Source organism: Narcine bancroftii, chromosome 3, assembly GCF_036971445.1.
Source record: "Narcine bancroftii isolate sNarBan1 chromosome 3, sNarBan1.hap1, whole genome shotgun sequence".
Classification (NCBI taxonomy): Eukaryota; Metazoa; Chordata; class Chondrichthyes; order Torpediniformes; family Narcinidae; genus Narcine; species Narcine bancroftii.
The window spans coordinates 264,858,487-264,881,270 of NC_091471.1; the positions used below are offsets into that span (position 1 = coordinate 264,858,487).

The following is a 22,784-nucleotide window of genomic DNA, read 5'->3' on the forward strand; positions in this document are numbered from 1 at the left end:
TCTTTCTGAACCCTTCTCTATTAACAATGGCGTGAAGCAAGGCTGTGTTCTCGCACCAACCCTCTTTTCAATCTTCTTCAGCATGATGCTGAACCAAGCCATGAAAGACCCCAACAATGAAGACGCTGTTTATATCCGGTACCGCACGGATGGCAGTCTCTTCAATCTGAGGCGCCTGCAAGCTCACACCAAGACACAAGAGAAACTTGTCCGTGAACTACTCTTTGCAGATGATGCCGCTTTAGTTGCCCATTCAGAGCCAGCTCTTCAGCGCTTGACGTCCTGCTTTGCGGAAACTGCCAAAATGTTTGGCCTGGAAGTCAGCCTGAAGAAAACTGAGGTCCTCCATCAGCCAGCTCCCCACCATGACTACCAGCCCCCCCACATCTCCATCGGGCACACAAAACTCAAAACGGTCAACCAGTTTACCTATCTCGGCTGCACCATTTCATCAGATGCAAGGATCGACAATGAGATAGACAACAGACTCGCCAAGGCAAATAGCGCCTTTGGAAGACTACACAAAAGAGTCTGGAAAAACAACCAACTGAAAAACCTCACAAAGATAAGCGTATACAGAGCCGTTGTCATACCCACACTCCTGTTCGGCTCCGAATCATGGGTCCTCTACCGGCACCACCTACGGCTCCTAGAACGCTTCCACCAGCGTTGTCTCCGCTCCATCCTCAACATCCATTGGAGCGCTCACACCCCTAACGTCGAGGTACTCGAGATGGCAGAGGTCGACAGCATCGAGTCCACGCTGCTGAAGATCCAGCTGCGCTGGATGGGTCACGTCTCCAGAATGGAGGACCATCGCCTTCCCAAGATCGTATTATATGGCGAGCTCTCCACTGGCCACCGTGACAGAGGTGCACCAAAGAAAAGGTACAAGGACTGCCTAAAGAAATCTCTTGGTGCCTGCCACATTGACCACCGCCAGTGGGCTGATAACGCCTCAAACCGTGCATCTTGGCGCCTCACAGTTTGGCGGGCAGCAGCCTCCTTTGAAGAAGACCGCAGAGCCCACCTCACTGACAAAAGGCAAAGGAGGAAAAACCCAACACCCAACTCCAACCAACCAATTTTCCCTTGCAACCGCTGCAATCGTGTCTGCCTGTCCCGCATCGGACTGGTCAGCCACAAACGAGCCTGCAGCTGACGTGGACTTTTTACCCCCTCCATAAATCTTCGTCCGCGAAGCCAAGCCAAAGAGAGAGAGAGAGAGATATATATATATATATATATATATATATATATATATATATAAAAATAAATAAAAAGAAAAGAACCCCCCCACCCTTCAGCCAATTCTCCTAAGGAGAGCTATAAAAAAAGAAATATTAAAAAAAGTTAAATATACATATTAAAATCTAATCAATATAAATTGAAATGTAAATATTCTGAATATAACAGCCACTTATTAATAAAAAAATTATAATTATCATGCAAAACATACATAATATTTTCCATTATTTGAACAATATTTCATCTAATTATGCCATCTATTAATATCAATCATATTTGTATCTTTTCACGTATTAGCAATACATTTTTTTGCTACGGATAAAGCTAAATATACAAAAGCAAACTGGAATTTATCTAATCCCAAACCTTTCAGAGGTTGCAAACTACCCAATAAAAATACTGTTGGATCTAAAACTATTTTAATCTTATACAGATATTCTAAAAACGATTGAATTTTCTTTCAAAAAGATTGTATATGTATACATGACCAAACAGCATGAAAAAAAGTTCCAACCGCATCACCACATCTAAAACACAAATCTGATTCATGAAAACCATATTTAAAATTTTTTTTCAGGTATCAAATATAATTGATGTAAAAAATTGTAATTAATCATTGCATAACGTGTATTTATCAATCTAGTTATACTATCATAACAGATATCTAACCAATCATCTTCGGAAAAAATAAAACCAATATCCACTTCCCATTTAATTTTAGATCTATCCCAACCCTTTTTATCCATACCATCCTGTAATATTTGATACATAAATGAAATATAACCCTTCTCTGGTACCTTCATAAGAGAAGTCTCAAATTTAGTCATTTTAGGTAAAATCATATCTCTACCAAACATACATTTTACCAAAGATCGAATTTGATAATAAAGAAATAAAGAATTCTTATCAATACCAAAATCTTCCCTCATCTGATTAAATTTGTTTAAATTTAAATAAATCTGATTACATTTTGATAAAATTTGTTCCAACAAATTCATATTCCACCTAAACAAAAATTGATGCATTTCAAATTCAGAAATAGTTGCCATCTCAATTCAATCCAAATTCTAGGATGCACCTTCACATTTTTATAGACACAAATATGTTTTCTTGTCAAGCAATTTTCCCCATTTAAAAATAGAAACATTTACCTCAGCAATTGCAAGTTTCTCCTGTGCTACATAGCCAGAAATGTTAATCATCTCCATTCGATCTCGGAGAGGCTCAGGAATTGTTTCAGTTACATTAGCAGTGCAGATAAAAAGGACCTGCAAAACACAAAAAAATACACAGTTGAACAGAATATTTAACAAAGTCATTTTCTTCCACTTTAGTTTCAAGAGTCCAGATTCTCTCTCAGTACTGTACTACAGATGTAAGCCAGTGTCGCACATTCAACCCTTACTGCCCAACCCCCGTGACAATCTGGTCTCTGTATTTCTTTTGATTCTTGTTCTAATTGATTTTGGTGACCCCATAGATATAAAAAAGACAGTTTCAGCATTAAACTATGAAGTACATTCTCTTACAGCCTATAAAAATACATGTAGCATACTGCACTAGCTATTCACATTTAAATGCCAGAGTATTGGCAGACATATTCAATCATGCAGACATTATAGCTAATTTCCAGCAACAATCACCATAGAGACATCAGAAGTAGGAAATGGGTCGATTTTCTCATTTGTTGGCTGAGACATCAAGATTATTTAGTTTTCTTACATCATTTAGATCAGATCAGCTAAAAGTTGAGATTATCTCTATAATTCATACAGTGGAATTAACTCCAAATAACACTCAAAATGTTATTGTGTGAGTGTGTGACATGATGAAAGCAGTCAATACAAATATTAAAACTCTGTTTATCTCACCATAGATGCTGCCCGAGCTGCTGAATAATTCCATAATTTTGCACTTTTATTTCTACACTTCAGCATGTGCAGTATTTTGATTTTGAGGAGGCAAGGCTTAAACAACAAGAGAACCCAAAACATACCTTTGATAAATCAACTGGCACATCTAGGTAGTGGTCCAAAAAGTTAAAATTCTGCTCTGGATCTAGAAGTTCCAGGAGTGCTGAAGATGGATCCCCTTGATAACCACGGCCAATTTTATCAATCTGTAATAAATGGGTACAAAAATGGTCAAAAATGTAAAACTCATGCATGCTTCTTGAAAAAGCTACACACGAAGGCATCATCAATAATGAAAAATGCTGAAGCAAAATTAAAAAAAAATACTTGGGAATTCTGAATGCAGTTGAAAATGGAATTATAATTTTTTGGTTCTCACTGGTTCAAATCTTTCAGATGTTGGGTCTCAGCATTAACTATAGCTATTTTACGAGAAAGTTACCTCATCAATTAGAACTAATGGATTTTCAGTCTTTGTTTTCTTTAGACACTGAATGATTTTTCCAGGCATAGCTCCTACATATGTCCTCCTGTATTAGGAAAACAAGAACAAGTTATCACATCCAAAACTAACCAGGAACTACATTCTGCTGCCAATTAAAGAATTAAATGAGCAAGACAGTCTTGGTGACGATAAAAAGTTATTGTTGTAATGTGCTGAGGAAGGGAATACTATTCTGCCATGAAAGTGGTAATTGGTTAATTAATGGGGCTTAAAAATCCCAAATTTTCCCTGCTGAAGCAACAATCAGTCATTACTACCTTCTGGACTCAACAAAATTACAAAGTTGGGCCTCCTAATAATCATCTTGGGAATACCAAGCTTTATTTGTAATTGTGAGCAACAGAATAGTCAATTCCTAACCATTTCACTTTATTCTGAGATGCGTATATTGCAGCAGTTCTGATTGAAAGTTAATTCCCACAGGCAAACAGTGTAGTGCTACGTAATCTTAAGGGGGTGTTATCAGAAACCCTCAAAATTGTTTTAGGATCCCAGAAAGCTCCATGACGTAGATGGCACATTGGAGCACCTAACACAGCTGCTACCTCAGGTTCCGGTTCAATCCGAAGTGTGTAGAATTTGCACGAACTTTCCACGACCACGTGGGTTTCTGTCTATATTCCAAAGATGCGTGGGTTCATAATGTAAATTACAATTTTAATTGCTCCTTTTGTGTTGGTGAGTGGAAGAATTTGGGTTTAAGGGGGCAGCATCGATAGAAATGTGGGGAAAATAGGATCCAGGGAATAGGATTATGCCCAGATATACTTGTTGGGCCAAAATGGCCTCCTTTAATGATGTGTTAATTAGTAACCATATGAAGGCCAAAAATCCAAGGCTCACCACTTTCCATAGTTGATAAATCAGTACACTGCTATGCCCAGCACTGTTCTGAAGCAAAACTAGAGATTGCAATGGCACATATTATGGAGTTGGAAGCCTAACTGTTCATTAGTTGACTAAGCTAGTTATTCTGAAGCTAAATCTCTGGAAAGTGATGAACAAAAATCAAATGGACATAATCCACTTGACTTCCTCAATCTTCACAATGAATTCACACTTGAATTTGTCTTTGTTGATATTAATAGGAGCAACTACTTCCAAGTCCTGGCTTCAATTTGAAAATTTCCTGCAAAATACCCAGTATAATGTAATAACTCTGCTCTGCTGAGGAAGACACATTCAGAATAATATTTAAAAGCTCAAAGCTATAGTGAAGTTGTGGGTCATTATCATCATTTTTATTCCATCCAAATCTGTAACCTCAAAACTAAACATTTTTCACCAAATCAGAAATTAACTGTGGCTTATTGAGCAGTGTCGAGTTAGAATGATAAAGTATAGAAACAGGTACTTTAGCCAGCACAGTATGCTGATCATTTTGTTCATCCATACCAATCCTACTTAACTGCACTAACTCTAAATCCCTCTATTTCTTGAGCATTCAAGTACCTGCTCAGATACCTCTTAAATGTTAATATTTCTGCCTCCATCACTTCCTCTGGGAGTTCACTCCAAATATCAACTACTCCTTAGATCCCCTCTTTGGCCAACACAGTTAGCATAGGTTAGCACAACGCTATTACAGTGCCAATGACCTAGGTTCGAATCCGGTGTAGTCTGCAAGGAGTTTGTGCATTCTCCCAGTGTCTGGGTTTCCTCTGGGTGCTCCAGTTTCCTCCCACCCTTCAAAACATAGAGGTTATAGTTTCATTTGGGTATCACAGGCTTGTGTGCCGTGCGGGTTTATTACCTGTTGCAAGTCTAAACCTAACAATTTTAAACCCATGCCCACTAGTTTCAGACAGGTCTGTCATGGGAATTGGACTCTAGCTATTTACTCTCTCACCCTTTATCATAAATAGAACCATCTCAAATCACCAATGCCACTCCCCCAAAATCAGATTCCTGATCTCATTAGGTGATACATTCAGTTTAGTGTGATGGGTTTGCAGCTTCTGTAAGGTTTATGCAGTTCAGGGTGGTACGGTTGGCGTAGCGGTTAGCACAACACCATTACAACCCAGCAATCAGGACAGGGGTTCGAATCCCGTGCTGTCTGTAAGGAGTTTGTATGTTCTCCCCGTCTCGTGGGTTTTCCCCAGAGGCTCTGGTTTCCTCCAACTGTTCGAAACATACTGGGGGTGTAGGTTAATTGGGTGTAAATTGGGCAGCATGGACTTGTGGGCCAAAATGCCTTGTGCTATATGGTCTAAATAAAAAAAGTTTTAAAATTTTAATTCTTTTTAAAAATTACATGTATAAATTCAGGTTACAATTGTTTTAAATTCCACCTTGGACCATACCTGTTGAATAACATCTATTCTCGCTTTTTCACCAGGCTACTCTTTAATCTGTGCAATAGCATTTACATGAATCCTAACTCAGAGGTGTGAAATATTTTGTTAGGTGCTTTTAAGACTAACTAGTGTTTTAAGAAATATATTAGAATGGCATTTAAATCCAAATCTATGCAAAGATCCAATACTAATTACATTGGAAGTAGTTACAGAGCAGTAATTACATGACTTGTATGTAATCAGATCCTAAGAGTACCTGTGACCCTTGATTTCTGCCACATCAGTCATTCCTCCAACACTGAATCGGAAATATTCTCTATTCAACGCTCTTGCTATAGATCGAGCAATACTGGTTTTGCCAACACCAGGAGGACCATAGAAGCACAGAATCTTCCCTTGAGTAGTACCACGCAGTTGGCTAACTGCAATAAATTCCTGGGATCACAGAAGAGATGCACATTATAAAAGCAACTTAAAGATATGGCTCAGCCAATCAAGGATCCCAGTAGTATGATGAAAAGTTTTTGGAGCATAGCTAAAGGCATCCATATAAAGGCAACGTGGTTTCCACTGCAAAATAAATCCTGCATCAGATATCAAATCTAAGCCAGGAATGGCCACTTGAAAAAAAAATCTCACAGCATTAAAAATTGACATATACGAAGTGCAACAAAAGGACACAGGCTGGAGTTAACATGAGCTGGACTTATAAACAAATTATTTGAAGGTTCATTTTAAGTTCAGTGATAGTAACATCTAGCAAAAGGGTAGGCAGGGAAGCAGTTTTCCCTCAACAAAATCCAAACACTGAGAACAGGGTGATGCCAAGCAGAACTCAGAAAGCAAACACAATATTGCCTCAGGGTTAAATGTACCATAAGAGTTTGATCACATTTGATACTGCTCAAACCCAAGCTCCAAGCCAAAAACCATTCAACCAACCACAATCTATAAACTAAGCTTCACTGACTCCCAAAGGAAAAATGCCTTGGGCAACTTACTCACCTATTCCCTGTAAAGAAACAGATTGTGTCTTTCAGACTTATGATGAAAAATAATCGAACTGAAATTTTAACTGTTTCTCAGTCCACAAAGACTGCCTGATGCACTATGATTCCCAGCATCGATAGCTATGTTTTTAAATGATTGTCTAAACGTCTTGAGTGAAATCAAATTTGTGTGTGATCAACAGTTGACCCATGAACATGAATGATTTTCAAATCTATACAATTCTCATACCAAGATGCGCTTTTTGACCTCTTCCATGCCATAATGATCTTCTTCCAGCACCTCCTGTGCACGTTTCAGATCCATGTTTTCTTCACTGCATTTCCCCCAAGGCATTGTTGTCAGCCAGTCGAGGTAATTACGAGTCACACTAAAGCAGACGAAATAGAAGCAGACAGCAAGAAACAACAAAATTGATTGCTTCAGATATAACATTTGAATTCATTTAAAAACACTGAGCAGATATTTTTGTTAAGCTAAATATTACATCAAGGTGTACTTATTGTACAATTAATCCATATTTTCATCAACCCCAGAGTTGCACTGTAGTAAAAATAAGGCTATGTGTCACCAAAACTTAAAACTGCAAAAGTATGCAAGTTGATATGCACTTGGAAATTTTTCAGCACACCGCAGCGTCACTTCAATCCATTAATCTGTCATCGCTCTACTCAGAACAGAAATTATACAAATTGTTTTTTGAAAATAGTTAGAAACGAATTTCCAAACTAAATTTTCACACTACTTTGACATTCTGAAAGGCAGAGACACAAGTTGTTTAAAATAAGCCTGCCAGCTTTCTCACACAGAGAAATTTTCCAACATTTTGATTTTTCATGCCAATTTAACTGCTCATCTGCCATTTTGTTTTCTCCCGGCTATACTTAATCCATCAACATGAGAAATCTATTTCTTTTACCATCTCACATAGAACAAGTCCTTGCGCCCACAGCTTCTGTAATGAGCATGTGGTGAGAGGGCGTAAAGAGACCACAGCCCTGTCCACATTATTAGTGCTGAAGTGGAAAGAGTAGAAAGCTTCAAGTTCTTTGGTACATACATCTCCAATAACCTGACTTGGGACAAGTATGTTGAATAGTGGACAAGAGAGACACTGCTTTAATCTTCTTAGAAGACCCTCAACAACTTCACTATTGAAAACATACTTTTTGAATGCATCGTACCATGGTATGGGAACTGTTCTGCTCAAGATCGGAAGAAGCTACAGAAGGTATTAAATGCTACTCAAAATAGCACAAATTCCCTCCTGTCCATGGACTCCAACTGCATCTCCCATTCCCCAGGAAAAGCAGTCAGCAGACTGAAGGACCAGATATGCCCCAGACACACACTCTTCTCCCTCTTCCCATCAGAGAGAAGGGTCACAAGTGTGAAAACATTCACCAAAAGACTTAGAGAGTTTCTTCACCTTAGCCATCCAAGCTCTTGAATGAACCCCACAACAGTGCTATCATCCTGCCCTTTCTTTTGATTGCAACTCCATACTTTGTAATATTGTGCCCTTTCCAAGGAGATATAAATGTTAAAGATACCTTGTTAGACTGCTTACAGAATAACCCTTATCGTATACCAGGTACAGCGTGACAATTCAACATTAACCCCTATCTCCACATGTCTATATCCCTCCATCCTTTGCCCATTCATGTGCCTGTCTAAATGCCCTTTACATATTCCTATCATATCTGCTTTCACAATAAGTAGACCATTTTCTTAAAATATTTGCCTCACAACCTCCCCCTTACTTCAAAATTATCCTCTCTAATATGTAATTTCCACCCTGAAAAAAAATTCTATCTATGCTTCTCATAATTTTATATACATCTCTGCCTCCAACACTCCAAATTTGTCCCATCTGTCCTTAAAGCTAATGCTCTCGGATTCAAGCTACATTATGGTGAACCTCTTCTGCATCATCTCTAAAGCCTCCATATCCTTCCTATCATGCACCAACAAAACATCACATCTACTTGTTTGGTATAGATGCACCACCACCTGCCAACTTTACATTTAATGCTCTAACTAATAAAAGCAATGGTCTAAGAGTCTTCCCACTTACTCTTACATTTTGCCTCCTAAAGCACATATTGATCTGGATAGAAGTCCATCCAACCATTTCTCCACCCACATTTCCAATGGACTGATAATTGGCTGTATCCACAACTTTGGTCTGATTGGGAAGTTTGCATTTGACATGAAAATTGCACTTATAATTTTCAACCAAATTATATGACAAATAACATTTTAAAACTCAAATTTTATTTTCTAATAACATGAAGCTCTTTCTCCTCTTAAAAGGGCCGTTAGATATCTGATCCTGTAAAAGCTGCATCTGCAAAATTCTTTGGGAATCTCACTTGAACTCAGAGGAATGATTGTCGAGCAAGTTGAGTTTATTCAGCTCTTCATCAATAACCTCCATGACATGCTTTGGAATAACTAGTTCCTTCAGCCTTTCTCGAAACTTCTCCTCAATGGCATCTTTATCTTCTTTCTCCAGTCCCAGCTCCTTCTTAATAATCTTCAGCTGCTCTTGAAGCAAGTACTTACGATGAGTTTGCTTGATTTTCTCTTCTACCTGAAAATGAACAAATCTACTTAATTTTACACAAGGATCAATTTTGTAGCTCAGAAATACAGCATCACCCATTGGGCAATTCATTTATTTTATTTTAAATATTATAGGTTTGCAAAAATCAGTGAATGCAGCGACTAGAGGAGCCAACCCACTACTCCAGGAATCTGCGCCACCCTCTAATTGGGTTTCAGATTCAATTCCTAAAGTCTTATGGTTTGGGTGAATGCAGGCTGTCTTTTGCCCAGTGTTGAGGAATTAGCAACCAGGTGAGAGGGGGGGGGGGGGGGGGGGGTTGAGATTCAATAGGAACCAGAGGAGTAACTTTAAAAAAAAAATTAATTGCAGAGAGGGTGGTTGGTGCAGGAGGTGGCTGAGGGAGATCCTATTATAATATTTTAAACAAAAATTTGGATGGACATATAGTAAGGGATATGGGCCAAATGCAGGCAAGTGTGGGTGAAACATTCTGGTTAGCGTGAGCAAGTTGGGCTGAAGGGCCTGTTTCCAAGCTGGACAACTCCATTGGCTCTGAAACACCAGGAAGGTCACATTTCTACCTTGGTCTGAACTGAATTCTATGATACCAGCTTAAAAAAAAAACCTAGCTTGGAGACCTTGAAGCCATTAGTAGCAATTCAAAATAACAGTTTAAGGTTACTGGGAAACAAGTGCATAAAAGAGATGGTGGTGCTGTAAAGAAGGACATCATGATTTGCACAGAAATGAGGATTGCTTTGGTGAGGACCCAATAATTTAAATGGACTGTAACTTGGCAAGAAGCACAATAATAAATTAGAAAGTAGGAAAGAATAATAGAACACAAAACACATCTGATTACCTCTCTCCCAAGGCGCTGCTGCAGTTTGCTCAACTCAAATTCTTTTTTCAAAAGAGACAATGCCTTGTAGAGTCTTTTAGGAATCTAAACAAAGAGACAAGATGTTACTTTTTAAAAATTACATATTGTGTTTCATTAAAAAAAACCAACAAATAAACAATCTGAGAACAATGAATTTTTCCTATTAAACAATATGCTTTACTGATTTTGGAGTCAGGGTTAGTGATTTAGTGGAAGGTGAGGAATGAGGTAGAAGTAAAATAAATGAAAACAAAGGCAAAGTTTATTGCAATTCAGAAAAAAAATGGTTGGAAATGTTTTTTGAAAAGGTGAAATAACTAGTCGAAAGGAATTGTAATAAGGAGAAGCCCAGAGGCAAGGTTCAGGTTTGAGATAAAGACAGGCGGGAAAAAAAACTAGTGAAAGAAAAAGTGCAGGTGGAGTTGATGTGGAGGGAATATCAAGAAAGGTGTTTCAAAGGCATGTAGGAATTCCAAGACAAGAAAATGGATTTTAAATTCAAGATATAATCTGTATCAGTAGAAATCTATAAAAGTCAACAAGGTCATCACTCTATCCGCTGCAATAATGGGGACCTCCCACTCCCAGGAGCCAACCATTATAATTCCACACCCTATTCCCATACTGACACATCTGTCCATGGCCTCATGCACTGCCAAACGGAGGCCACCCGCAAAATGAAGGTACACCCAATATTCCTTCTGGGCACTCTTGAACCAGGTGGCATTAATATCAACTTCTTCAGTTTCTATTCGACACCTCCCTGTCCCTCTCGCTCTTTCCCCATCTCTTTTCTTCCAGCTCCCCACTCCCTTCCCTCTCCATTCAGAAAGCTACATGCTCCCTATCACTTCTCGGCTTCTTTCTCTTCTGCCCTCCTACCCATATCCACTTACGACCTCTTGTCAGTTCTCCTGTGCTCCTCACCCTGGCCCTTCTCTCCCCATCCGTATGCTTTCTGCTCATACCTTGGAGGGGGCAGGCACAAAATTTTGGTTATATACCTCTGCTTCCTATGAACACTGTGACCTACTGAGCTTCCCCAGCACTTTTTAGTATTATGCCATGCAAAACTGACTTTTGAAGTAGGTGAAAGATTAATGTGTCATTTTTATTGTTTATTGTGGTGAAGTAAACAGCTGCAAGGACAAATTGTTGAACACGGGATTGTTTATCCAAACAGAATGTTAGCATAGTGGTTAGTGCAACACTATTATACCGGCAGCGAGCCGGCGCTGTCCATAAGGAGGTTACAAATTCTGGGTGGGTATCCTCCGGGTGCTCAAGTTTCCTCCCACTCTCCAAGACCATGCATGATTTGTAGGTCATTTGACGTATTTGGGCAACTCAAATTTGTGGGCCAGATACCACATGCTATAAGCTTTAATTAAAACTTTTTTGAATTTAGGTTTTATAAGTGAAGAGAAAACATTTCCAACGGCTGGACTTAAATAGGAAAATATGTAGACTCTGAAGTTGTAGAGCAATAAATAAACATCCTAGATAAACTCAGGAGGTCATGCAGCATGTATGTATACAAAGTATACTTCCTATATTGCTGTGTAACCTGCTGAGTTTCTCCATCACTACTGTGTATTGGACTTCCAATGACTAAACAATTATTAAGCAGAGGACATAATTTAAAGAAGTGGCAAAATAATTGGTGGTGAGGGTGGAAAGGAGTGGCTAAGAATGGGTTATACTAGATAAGGCTTCAAAAGGAAATGGAGAAAAATAACAAGGATAAGAGCTTAGAGTGAAGGACTGAATCGACTGCTCTTCAGGAGAGCCAACAAAGATACTACGATGTTAGAAATATGGAATGTGTATTTTAAAATACAACACTTCAAAGTAATTTTACAACAAGCATTAAAAGAAAACCACATGTTGCAAACTTTCATTATTTACATCAAAGCCAAATAGGGTAATCTTTTGAATTCACCACTGTAATCAATTGTCTCCTCCGAGCTAAATCAACCAGAAAGATTCATATTTAACTTGAGATCATAAAGCCTTTAAGCTTACAGGATAAAAGAGGCACACAGAGTTTCAGTGTGGGGAAGAAGAAATACCCAGTTTCACTGACACTCAAACAAAAAAACATAAAGAAAACTAAAAGGGGAAATGAGCAGCTATGAATCTAATTAAACATATGAGCAAGAGCTGCAGTCCTCAATCTGGAAGTAGAGATGATGTGGCTTATGTATTGCAAAGAATGTGACTGAGAGAGGCAGCCGTAAAAGGCACTGGAGTTCATAAGCAGGTTTAAACATGGAAGTTAGTTTACTCAATGTTTGAATAGAAAATAATCTTAACCAATTTCTCATCAACTTAGTGTATTTACTACAGACAAATGTCATTAATTTTGGTCTCAAATTTGATATTTAAAAATATTGTTTTCTTGTCCATATTTCTTAATTTAATTTTCTCTCTCTAGAAATTAATTTCTTTACAAACCCATTTATACTAGTCACTTCATGATCACATATCCTAACTGATTTCCTTCTTAAACTATGGTATTCCCCACCTGAGAGCTGTCAAGGCAATCATAGAAACATAGAAGATAGGAGCAGGTCATTCGACTCTTCGAGCCTGCTCCGCCATTCAACGAGATCATGGCTGATCTTAAAGTTCAGTACCCCGTCCCCGCCTCCTCTCCGTAACCTTTAATACCCTTATACTGAAGAAATCGATCTAATTCCCTCTTAAATATATTTAATGAACCTGCCTCTACTGCCATCTGTGGCAATGAATTCCACAGATTCACCACCCTCTGGGTCAAGAAATTCCTCCTCATCTCGGTCCTAAATGGTTTGCCTATTATCCACAAACCATGGCCCCGGGTTCTGGATTTTCCCATCCTTGAAAACATCCCATCTGCATCCACTCTGTCCAGTCCTGCCAGAATTTTATATGTTTTACATGGTTTACTTGCTTTCACAAAATGGTTATGTCAGAGGGTAGCCAATTTTCAGATAGTGTAAGAGATAGCTGATTTATTGGAGGATACCTGACAGCTTTAACCAGTAGCTTACATGTTCTTTCTTTTTCTTTGCTTGGCTTCGCGGACGAAGATTTATGGAGGGGTAATGTCCACGTCAGCTGCAGGCTCGTTGGTGGCTGACAAGATCATTGGAAGCATTTAAAAGATTGGGAATTGAGAGATATGGGAAACCGGCAAAGAAGAGTGAAGACCAAGTCCATCCAGCTATGCTCATGTGGATGGCAGGACCCAGCTGGCCAACTTCTGTTCTTATTTTTTCTTCGTAATCACATCTTCATCAAGGTTTCCCACATTCTGTGGGATCTGACCCACTGATCAATTCAGCTCATAGAATTAAAGTTATCAAGATAATTATTTTCAAGTTGCTTCTTTATCACAGGTAACACAAAAAATCATCCAAGGTAGTTCACGGACACCTTCTGAGGAGGAAACATGTCATACTTACCCAATCTGCCCCTGTTATGACCCCATTCCTTCAATTCAAGTCTATACCGTCACTCTGTCAAACCACAAGAAGGTTCCCAAAAACTACTTTTGACTGCTCCTCATCAGAGCAGAGCTGTACACAATGCACTCAATGAATTTATCCAAATACATTATACACAGTGACAATAAGGGAAAGAATGAAATTCCAAATGCATTGGTTTTAAATAATCAGGACAACCTGAACTGACATCTTACGTTGGTCTCCTCCAGCACTTCCTGTAATTCATATGATTCTGCACCTGTGAGAGCGGCCCCCATGTCACTCAAATAAATCGGGTTGTCCACTACCCTTTGTCCTGCTTGCATCATCTGGAGCACTGACTCTCTGAAAAATAGCACAGAAGAGCTTATATTTAAAGTGAAGTCAAACAAGGACTATATTAAACAAACTCCAATAAATAGCTTAATCAGAACATGAGAGGTGCAAGAGTCCATTAATAAGTCCCTCAAACCTGCTCCATCTTTCAATAAGACCATGACTGATCCAATTTTGCTCTCCACACCACCGTTCCACCCTTTCCCAATATCCCTCAATTATATTGTTATTTAAAGCAATTATATTGTTATTTAAAGGTTATCTTGTTCTGTGGTAGAGAATTCCAAACAATTCATGACCCCTAGCAGAAGCAGTTGCTCCCCGCCCCATCTTAAATAAAGTGATTTCTTATTTTGGGTTCTAGATACCCCAACTAGGAAAACCACCTCAATCTATTCTGGCAATTCCTGTCTGAATCTTCCAGGTGTCCAACACAATATACTATCTTTATTAAATATGGAGGCCAAAACTTCACATTGTACCAGTGCATCTCACAGCTCCCTAACACATACATCTGTCAAAATAATTGACCTTAACATTCTTTTAAGTTGTGGAAGCCTTCAACACCCTCCCCCCACACATTTTAAAAATGTGTTTTTTAGCCAACTTGGCATCATCTAATCATTGCACTTTGGTGAATTCTAAGAATATGGACATTGCTAAGTTTTTAAAATAGAAATCCTTCATGAAAACATGGACAGATGAAAAATGCTATTTTAAAATAATGGTATTAACTGAAAATACAGAATATTCAATTACCTATAAAGTGGATTCAGGGCAATGATATCACGTATAGTTTTCACAATTTCTGCTGTAAGCGCCTGTTTAAAAAAAAAGCCAGTTAAATTTTTGTTCATTGCTATGAATTATTCATTTTGATTCAGAGAATTAAAATTAACAATTGTGCACCTGTAAATAAATTCACCACCACCTTCTCATGTAGAACTAGGAATGGACAGCATAGAAGCAGAAGTGATTGAGTTGGTGTCTTACAATGGCAACAACCTGGGCTCAATCCTGACCTCCAATATAAAGTCTGTGTGGAGGCTGCTTTGACCACTTGGGCTTCCTCCGGTTGCATTCCACATCCCAATGTTGTGCAGAATGAAGTTTTTTGGAACAGAGCACAGCACAGGAGCAGACCCTTTAGCCCATGATGACCACACAGAACATGATGCCAAGTTAAACTGAATCACTGCTTCTTTTTTTTTCTATCCAAGAGTAGACAACATGAGCATCTCCAATGGTCACTCTGGATTTTACTCAAAGACATCCCCTCTCCCACATTCCTTGGAGCTTTACATGTTTTAGTTGTCTCCTTCCCATTTCTGAGAAGAGTTTTTAACCTGAAGCTATTGACTATTTTTCTTCCCAGATGTGGCCTGATTTAAATTGTGCACTTCTGTTATTTTCTGTTCTTATATTAAGTGAACATTAGCTGAATACAATAAAACCATTTTATAATGTGACCTTTCTTTTTAATACTTACTTTAACCTCTTCTGTGACTTGAAAGTCTTCATGAGCAATATTTTCTACCTCAACCATTAGAAGTTCACCCATTGGAGGTGGATGGGACTCCAAATTTATGGACATCTCCAAGTTTTGGCCATTGGTTCCATCAGGTTTTTGTTTCTCCTGATCTTTGAATTGAATCTGCTCAAATCCCCCTGATATGGATTCATCTGCCTCCACTTCCAGCTGTCTGGTTAACTGGATTCTGAGGAATAAAATCAGAAACTCGTTATATTCAACATAGAGCAACAACAAGATAAATCATGGAAAACTTAAACCAATTGTTGACAAACAGCAGCAACTTGCTACAGTAGGAATATTGTTTCCTCAATGTCAAAATGTAGTGGGTTTAAATCCCAATGATAATACTTCAATCATAGTTAGTTAATTTTAAAATCATCCAGGACATTATTATTATTAAGGAATCGACACACATTAAATTCCTCATGAACATTTTCTGGGAGCTCCAATGAAAGAGATAGGAAAATTTATTGGAGGCTGCATAAACGTAGAAATGCTAGTTTTATAGTTAAAAGATAACAAATGAAAATTTAAAAAATAAATATTTTTAAAAGTCCGGAAGAAACTCTCAAAAAGGGACAGTGGAATAGGTAATCGACTTTATGGCATCAACCAGACATGCTGTTAGATATTGCTTGCCTTGCATTGTCTGTTTTTATTTCAGCTTTTTATGTTCTGGCCAAAACTTGAATTTATTATTCAGTAATCTGCTACTATTTAAGTTTTAAAAATATGGCAATAAATTAATTTACTTATGATCACAAAATCCATACATTTTACTTATGAGGGAAATATTAAATTATATCATCCACATACTTGATTTGCAGGAAGAAGTCTAAAGAATCAATTACGGCAAAGAGCCCTTTGATTTATCTTACAGTAGGAAATCAAGAATTCTGTGCAATTTCTAACTTACCTTCTATGTCCCATTACAATCATGCGCAGTCTGTCTCCCAAATCCTGCATCTCATGGATCTGAACGAATGTTCCCGTCTGGTAAATTTCCTCCATGCTTTCAACTACATCAGATTCATTGCTGTGAATGTGTAGAAACCAAAAATGTCATCAATCAAAAAAAGTGCAGATTTATATTCCTGTACTCATCTTAAAGCTTGAAAGAAAACTGCAACAAAAAGTTTAAGAATTTGAAAACAAATCAGATAGTACCCATATAAAATGCTAACCTACTCGATGTTTAAATACAAAATTGCATTCAACTTAATTCAAGAGGTGGAATCCAAGTGAAGTAGAAATAAGGTAACTGACTTTTTTTCCATTCCAATTTTCTTTCCTCCTCTCCTGAAGTCATCTACCAAGTGATGAGTAGTCGAGGGCTATACGTGCTGGATTTTGGGGATTAACATGCTTTCATCACATCCTGTCTTCTTTCACTGCCCACCCAGTGAAGGATTTCTAGCAGTAATCACTAAGAGAGCAGGGGTAAAAAGCCAAACTGATTACTTTTGACTTCTTATGACAACCATCAACTTGAAAAGTTAATGACATCTCTCGCTAGAGGTGCTAACTAACCCATTCCAGCATTTTTTTGTTTTGGATTTCCTCCAATCTACTTCAAAATATTGAATCCATTTGTATCATAAATCCAACATAGATCAATGGGCTAATTTAAGTTTTTAAATAATTTGTCAAAATTTTTACTTGCTGGGTTATCTATCAGTCGCCAAGAACCAAATGCAGATAAAAACACAGCAGAGACTACAATGTTTTATTGAAAAACCTCTATGCTCCTCTCCTAATGTTTAGGTCTAGAATTAGAGATATAGAAGAAGGAGCTATTCATTATAATTGAAGACAGTATTTATCTTTGACAAATATTTCTACATCTATTCACAAGGCTGATTGTAAAACACTTTTGACATCATTGATACTAATACTGGTCTGACCTTCTTGACTCAAATGATTGTCCTTCACAAATAGCCAAGACTTATTTTTGTTTTACTTTACAAGGTCTTAAGAAGCGCTTTAAATTAAAAATGTACACTAAAGATCAATAGCTGCATTCAGTCTGTAGATCTTTAAAAGAACTATCCAATAAAATTAATTCTCTTCCCCTTTTTCCATAGCCCTACAAATTTTTGTGGATCTACTGGAACTGTTACATCACTTACTTGTCATCTTTTTTAAGAAATACACCTGCATATGGCTGAGCCAAACGCACTTTCCTTCGAAGAAGTTCCATTAACTTTTTGTTTTTGACCTAAAAAAGCAATGAATACTCATTATTGTGATAATTATTTTCTTTAAAACACCAAAGTCCAAGACCTTAAGTTTAGACACAAAAGGGAAATTGTCACAGCTTTACCCAACCCCCCCCCCCTAGATTTAGACATTAATTACACTTACTTTGGGGTGGAATGGTGGAAGTAGCAGTTAGCGGAAATCACTTACAGTGCCAGTGATCGGGATTGGGGTTCAAATGCGGTGGTGTCTGTAAAGAGTTTGTATGTTCTCCCTGTATCTGCGTGGTATTTGGGCTCCGGTTTCCTCCCACCATTCAAAACATATTGGGGGTATAGGTTAATTGGGTGTAAACTGGGCAGCAGAGACTCATGGGCCGAAATGGCCGACTATGTGCAGTAATGTATGTATTACCATGAACTCAAAAGATAGGTACTCTATACAGGTTATTTTGCAAGTAATGAGGCATTTGCTAATGTGGCTCTATTTCCCTCTAATCCATTCTCTCTGTGAATCTCTTGCCCCCCCCCCCCCCCCCCACCCCAATGACTCCTTCGATCCATTCAGACAGGTAACTTGGGGATGCCAATGAACTTAACAGCATTTCTTTTGGTTGTGGAAGGATGCTGGAGCAACATGCAAACACCACAAGGACAGTTGCATAACTGAGCAAACATTATTTCCAAGCAAGCTTCAGTCAACTTGGTGTTTCACCACAGGAAGCAACAAAGGTATGAGCCATGGAATCGTTCCAAGGAGAGCATCTCCATCTTAATCAAGTTACTGTATACTTGTGTAATTGTCAATTTTTTGGGATCACTTTTTTAGGTAATTAAAGGGGGGGGGGGGGGAGTGACTTTTACAGGGATCAGACTTTTGACCGTGGTAAGTACCTCCATCATTCAAGGGGTTGGGAGCTCGGATAGCCAGGTGAGTCCGCGGTTGGGTTGTCGAGAGCTTGGATGGGCAGCCGGAAGCTCCGGTGAGCAGGTGGTCAGGGAGAAGACCTCCTGTCAGAGAGTCAGGAGCACCTGTGAGCAGATGGCCAGGGTGAAAACACACGGTCAGAGAGTGGAGAGCTCCAGTAAGCGGATGGTCAGGGCGAAGACCCGCTGTTGGAGAGTCAGGAGCTCTGGTGGGCAGGTGGCTGAGGCGAAGATCTGCATTCGGGGCATTGGGAGCTCAGATGGACAGGCAGCCAAGGTCAAAAATGGGGGGGGGGGGGGGGGGGGGGGCGCGCGGAGAACTTTTACACAGGTTATACAAAAACACCCGATTTTTGGGCCCAAAAAAAGGACAGGGTCAACTATTACACAATATTGACAATTACATGAGTATATAACAGAATTTGCATGTTTTTGTATTTCCTGAAATTTACTGATTAACTATTTACAAGTTATATTTTGCACTTATCAGTCTCTATTACTCTCTTACTGAAACCAAGAGACAAATAATCAGCTTGTGAGCAAACAATGACTTTTTGAGTTGATGTTCTCCATCTTCATGAGTAACAAAGCAAACTGATTACAGAAACCACTGGAAGAGTCATGCATGTGAAACACAATTGAGAGCCAGCAAACTGCAGAGAATCTTGAAAGGTTCCTCCACCCCCCACCCTACCCAGAACATTCTAACCAATACATTAATCTGTTAATGCAGCACTTTATTAAAAGGTTTTGCATCCAAATTCAAATGAATTCTGAACATTCTTCCAACTCCCAAAAGACTCTTGTGAATGGAAAATCTGATACAATTTAATGCAAGTCTTACTTTGTATTGCATCAGACCTGCAACATCAGTGACATGGCTCCTATATGCACTGGTTCTTTAAAGCCTTTTCAACATGTGCAACTTTGGAATGTGAGTTTCAACAATAGTCAAGAAATAAAACATCTCCTTGTACAGGACAGTCTGTTTGACAAGCACTTAAATAATTACTCAATGCATAAAGCCAAGATCCTTGATCAACTTGACAAGCACTGCCCTCTAACAATGAGGATTCACAATGAGACTCTGGAAAACATGAACCACTTTAAATAGTAGACCACTTCCTGAACTTTGGGCCATCTATAGTAGGCATCTCTAGGCCCTAGAAAAACACTGCTTGTGCAAAATCCACTACATTAATAGGAAGTCATTCAGTGACCACTCCATTGCTAACATCCCTAGCATCAATACCCTAGATACTTCCCAAATGGTTTTATCACTTACATGTCCAAAGCCAGATTTTCAAATTAGACACATTATACTAAGGGCTGCTATGGAAGATTACTAGACATGCAAAGATTTTTTAAAAAAAGCATGGATGTGTTTGAAGCTATATTAAAGAAGTGCACAGTCCACTCATTCTTGTGAACCTCTGGCCTATGATTGATCAAAGTTGATAAAGAACCTTGAGGTTTCAATATGCAGCTTCAACAATACTCAAGAAACATCTCTTTGGCAGGATAGTCTGTTTGAACCTCAAAGGGGTGAATGAACATCAGGCGCAAATGGAAGCCATGCACAAGCAATTGATGGAATGTACAACTTCACACAAAGATTAGCTATGCCTTGCTCCATTTGTGTCCAGCCAACTCATAACCACAAGACCAAGTCATCTTCAATCTCAAAGTGTTGTTTAAGAAGAGAATTCCTTTGACGACTGGGTGCACTGCTTACCAACAACAACTTTACAGCAGTTCCACAAGTCTTCTTCAAAAGCCTCTCCCAAACTAAACACTTCTATCGGGAACTCAAGAGCAGCAGACACATCACTTCTCAGATCTACTCCTAATCACAGATCCTGCCTTAAAAGAGTATGGTGATTTCTTTATTTCACCAGATCTTGGTGCTATGAGAATATCATATCTCAGAGGGGGTTTAGGAGTACGAGAGTAGTTTATCTCAGTGCTTGTCCTTGAATATCACTTTACCTATCACACCTACAGCTCATGAATGAATCAAATTGTGCAGCAAGCACAATAATTGACTGCTTACAAGAACTATGAACTGCAAAATTTAAAAACTGTCCGCTTATGCTCCAAAACTTACAATATTGAAATATTTACACATGATCTGCAATTTAAGGCTTACATCCACATGAAAAATCAATACACCCCTCTCATTGCCTTGGGAGGCACAAAACTTTCCAAAACAACAACTGAATAATTCTTCTATTCCCTTCCAGTTAGTTCAAAGAGCTATTCACATAGTCTTATCCTCATATCCCAATAGAAATCGAATGTTTGCATTTCGAAAACAGAAGTTACTTTGAGCAAGTCCGAAAAGCCTCCCTCTTACCTCAATAATTTTAATAAATCTGGGAAACACGGGATTCCTGGTTACTGCGATCAAGGGAACATTGGGGAAAACATCCGGCACAATCATGGGAGAAAGTGCTGTCATGGCAGGGGCCATACCTGCAGCCCCTTCACCGCCATCTCCAGCTCCGCCTTCCACGCCATCATCCCCAGAGCTAACCGAGTCGCCGCTGCTCCTCTCGCCGAAGTCCCGGAAGGTGCGGGTCTGCTGGCCCCAAGTCGCGGGAGCATGGCCTTTGCGCCAGGCCGCACTCGTCACCCTGGTTACCGTCCAGCGCCCACTGCAGCCCAGGGAACCTCCAGCCGCAACGGAACGCAACTGGCTTGTGCAGCAGGTCACGGCGGCCCCGCGGCCATCAGCAACGGGAGCGCGGCTGGGGTCGGCGACGAGAGGCCGATATCGAGACCGACCCGCTCCACTCAACCAGCGACTCAAGGACCCAAGCCGCATGTACGCGAACATCTTTGGATGGCCACTGCACTCCCAGAATGCGTCGCGGCGACAGCTACTTCCGGGGAGCTCCAACCAATGGCTGAGTCGGTTCCAAACGATAGGCGGCCTCGTTGGTGCTTCATGCTGTAAGTCTGAAGAGTTCAAAGATAATTGCCAAAAGCAGATGCTGAAAATCTGTGGAAAAGGGAATTATACAGCAGGTCAGGCAACAATTGGGGAAGGTGGAAAGTTCCAAGTTGGATACCAACTGGAATTGGACAGTCAGAGGTTGGATGAATAAAGTTGGTGAATTTTGACTTGACTTGTTGAGTTATCTTCAGTCAGGCCGTGGGCTGCAGTAGCAGTAGATGGGAGAGGCTTCGAATGAATGCTCACAGTTAAAAAAAATGGAGGTACCAGTCAGTACACGCTGGACATCACAGACAAAGAAAAGGCGGGAAAACGTCCCTGCAGCCCCCCCCCCCCCCCCCCCCCCCAAGGTTTGGTAGTCCAAAAACTGAGGTTAGAGCTGCAATTTCAGTGTTACTCATATTTATTGAAGTAAAAATAGTAAAGAAATCTGATTCATTTCAAACTACATATCTAATTGCTTTACTGTAGTCCATGGGAAACAGTTCACAGGAATATTATCCAACAAAAAAAAATGGCACAGGCGCAACAAAGAGCTTGATCAAAATGGTCTAAGATAAGAAGAAGCAAAGATTCTCCCACCCACACTGACTAAGATGACAATTCCTTGACAACATCCTCTCTTTCTACAGCTGTAGAAATTAGTAATGCTTTTCCTATTCTTTTAAAAGATAAATTCATGGTACCTGTCTCGGCCAATCCTGACCTTATGTAAGCAGTTTCTCTGTAACAGCCACATACTAAGTTCCTCTCCCTTATTCTTGATGCTTCTTGCATTGAAATAAACACATTTCAAATCCTCCAACTGACTACATTTATGCTCCCTCCGCTCCTTGTCCTTTCTCACAAACTCATTACACATTGCATCAACATTTTCACCATCTGCTATATTCTCTGCCCTCTCCTTCTGGTTCCCACCCCCCTGCAAAAC

At 39.3% G+C, this 22,784-nt stretch overlaps 1 protein-coding gene across 3 annotated transcripts in view; it reads right to left on the reverse strand.

Annotated features, from left to right (window-relative positions):
- lonp1 (lon peptidase 1, mitochondrial) overlaps positions 1-21,764 on the reverse strand; it is a 38,882-nt gene extending 17,118 nt beyond the window's left edge. Inside the window, exons 1-14 of one of the 3 annotated variants that reach the window (XM_069927990.1) lie at positions 21,370-21,456; positions 17,899-17,987; positions 17,036-17,195; positions 16,686-16,805; positions 15,725-15,953; positions 14,995-15,056; positions 14,115-14,244; positions 10,409-10,492; positions 9,350-9,570; positions 7,206-7,344; positions 6,223-6,401; positions 3,604-3,691; positions 3,245-3,367; positions 2,400-2,516 (exon numbers count right to left, since the gene is read on the reverse strand). In XM_069927990.1, the coding sequence (XP_069784091.1) occupies positions 2,400-2,516; positions 3,245-3,367; positions 3,604-3,691; positions 6,223-6,401; positions 7,206-7,344; positions 9,350-9,570; positions 10,409-10,492; positions 14,115-14,244; positions 14,995-15,056; positions 15,725-15,953; positions 16,686-16,805; positions 17,036-17,046 (1,503 nt within the window). In that variant the 5' untranslated portion in view covers positions 17,047-17,195; positions 17,899-17,987; positions 21,370-21,456. Of the gene's footprint in view, positions 1-2,399; positions 2,517-3,244; positions 3,368-3,603; positions 3,692-6,222; positions 6,402-7,205; positions 7,345-9,349; positions 9,571-10,408; positions 10,493-14,114; positions 14,245-14,994; positions 15,057-15,724; positions 15,954-16,685; positions 16,806-17,035; positions 17,196-17,898; positions 17,988-21,250 lie in introns of all 3 variants that reach the window. The other 2 variants (XM_069927988.1, XM_069927989.1) reach the window with 2 other exon arrangements.
- Positions 21,765-22,784: the final 1,020 nt, after the last annotated feature.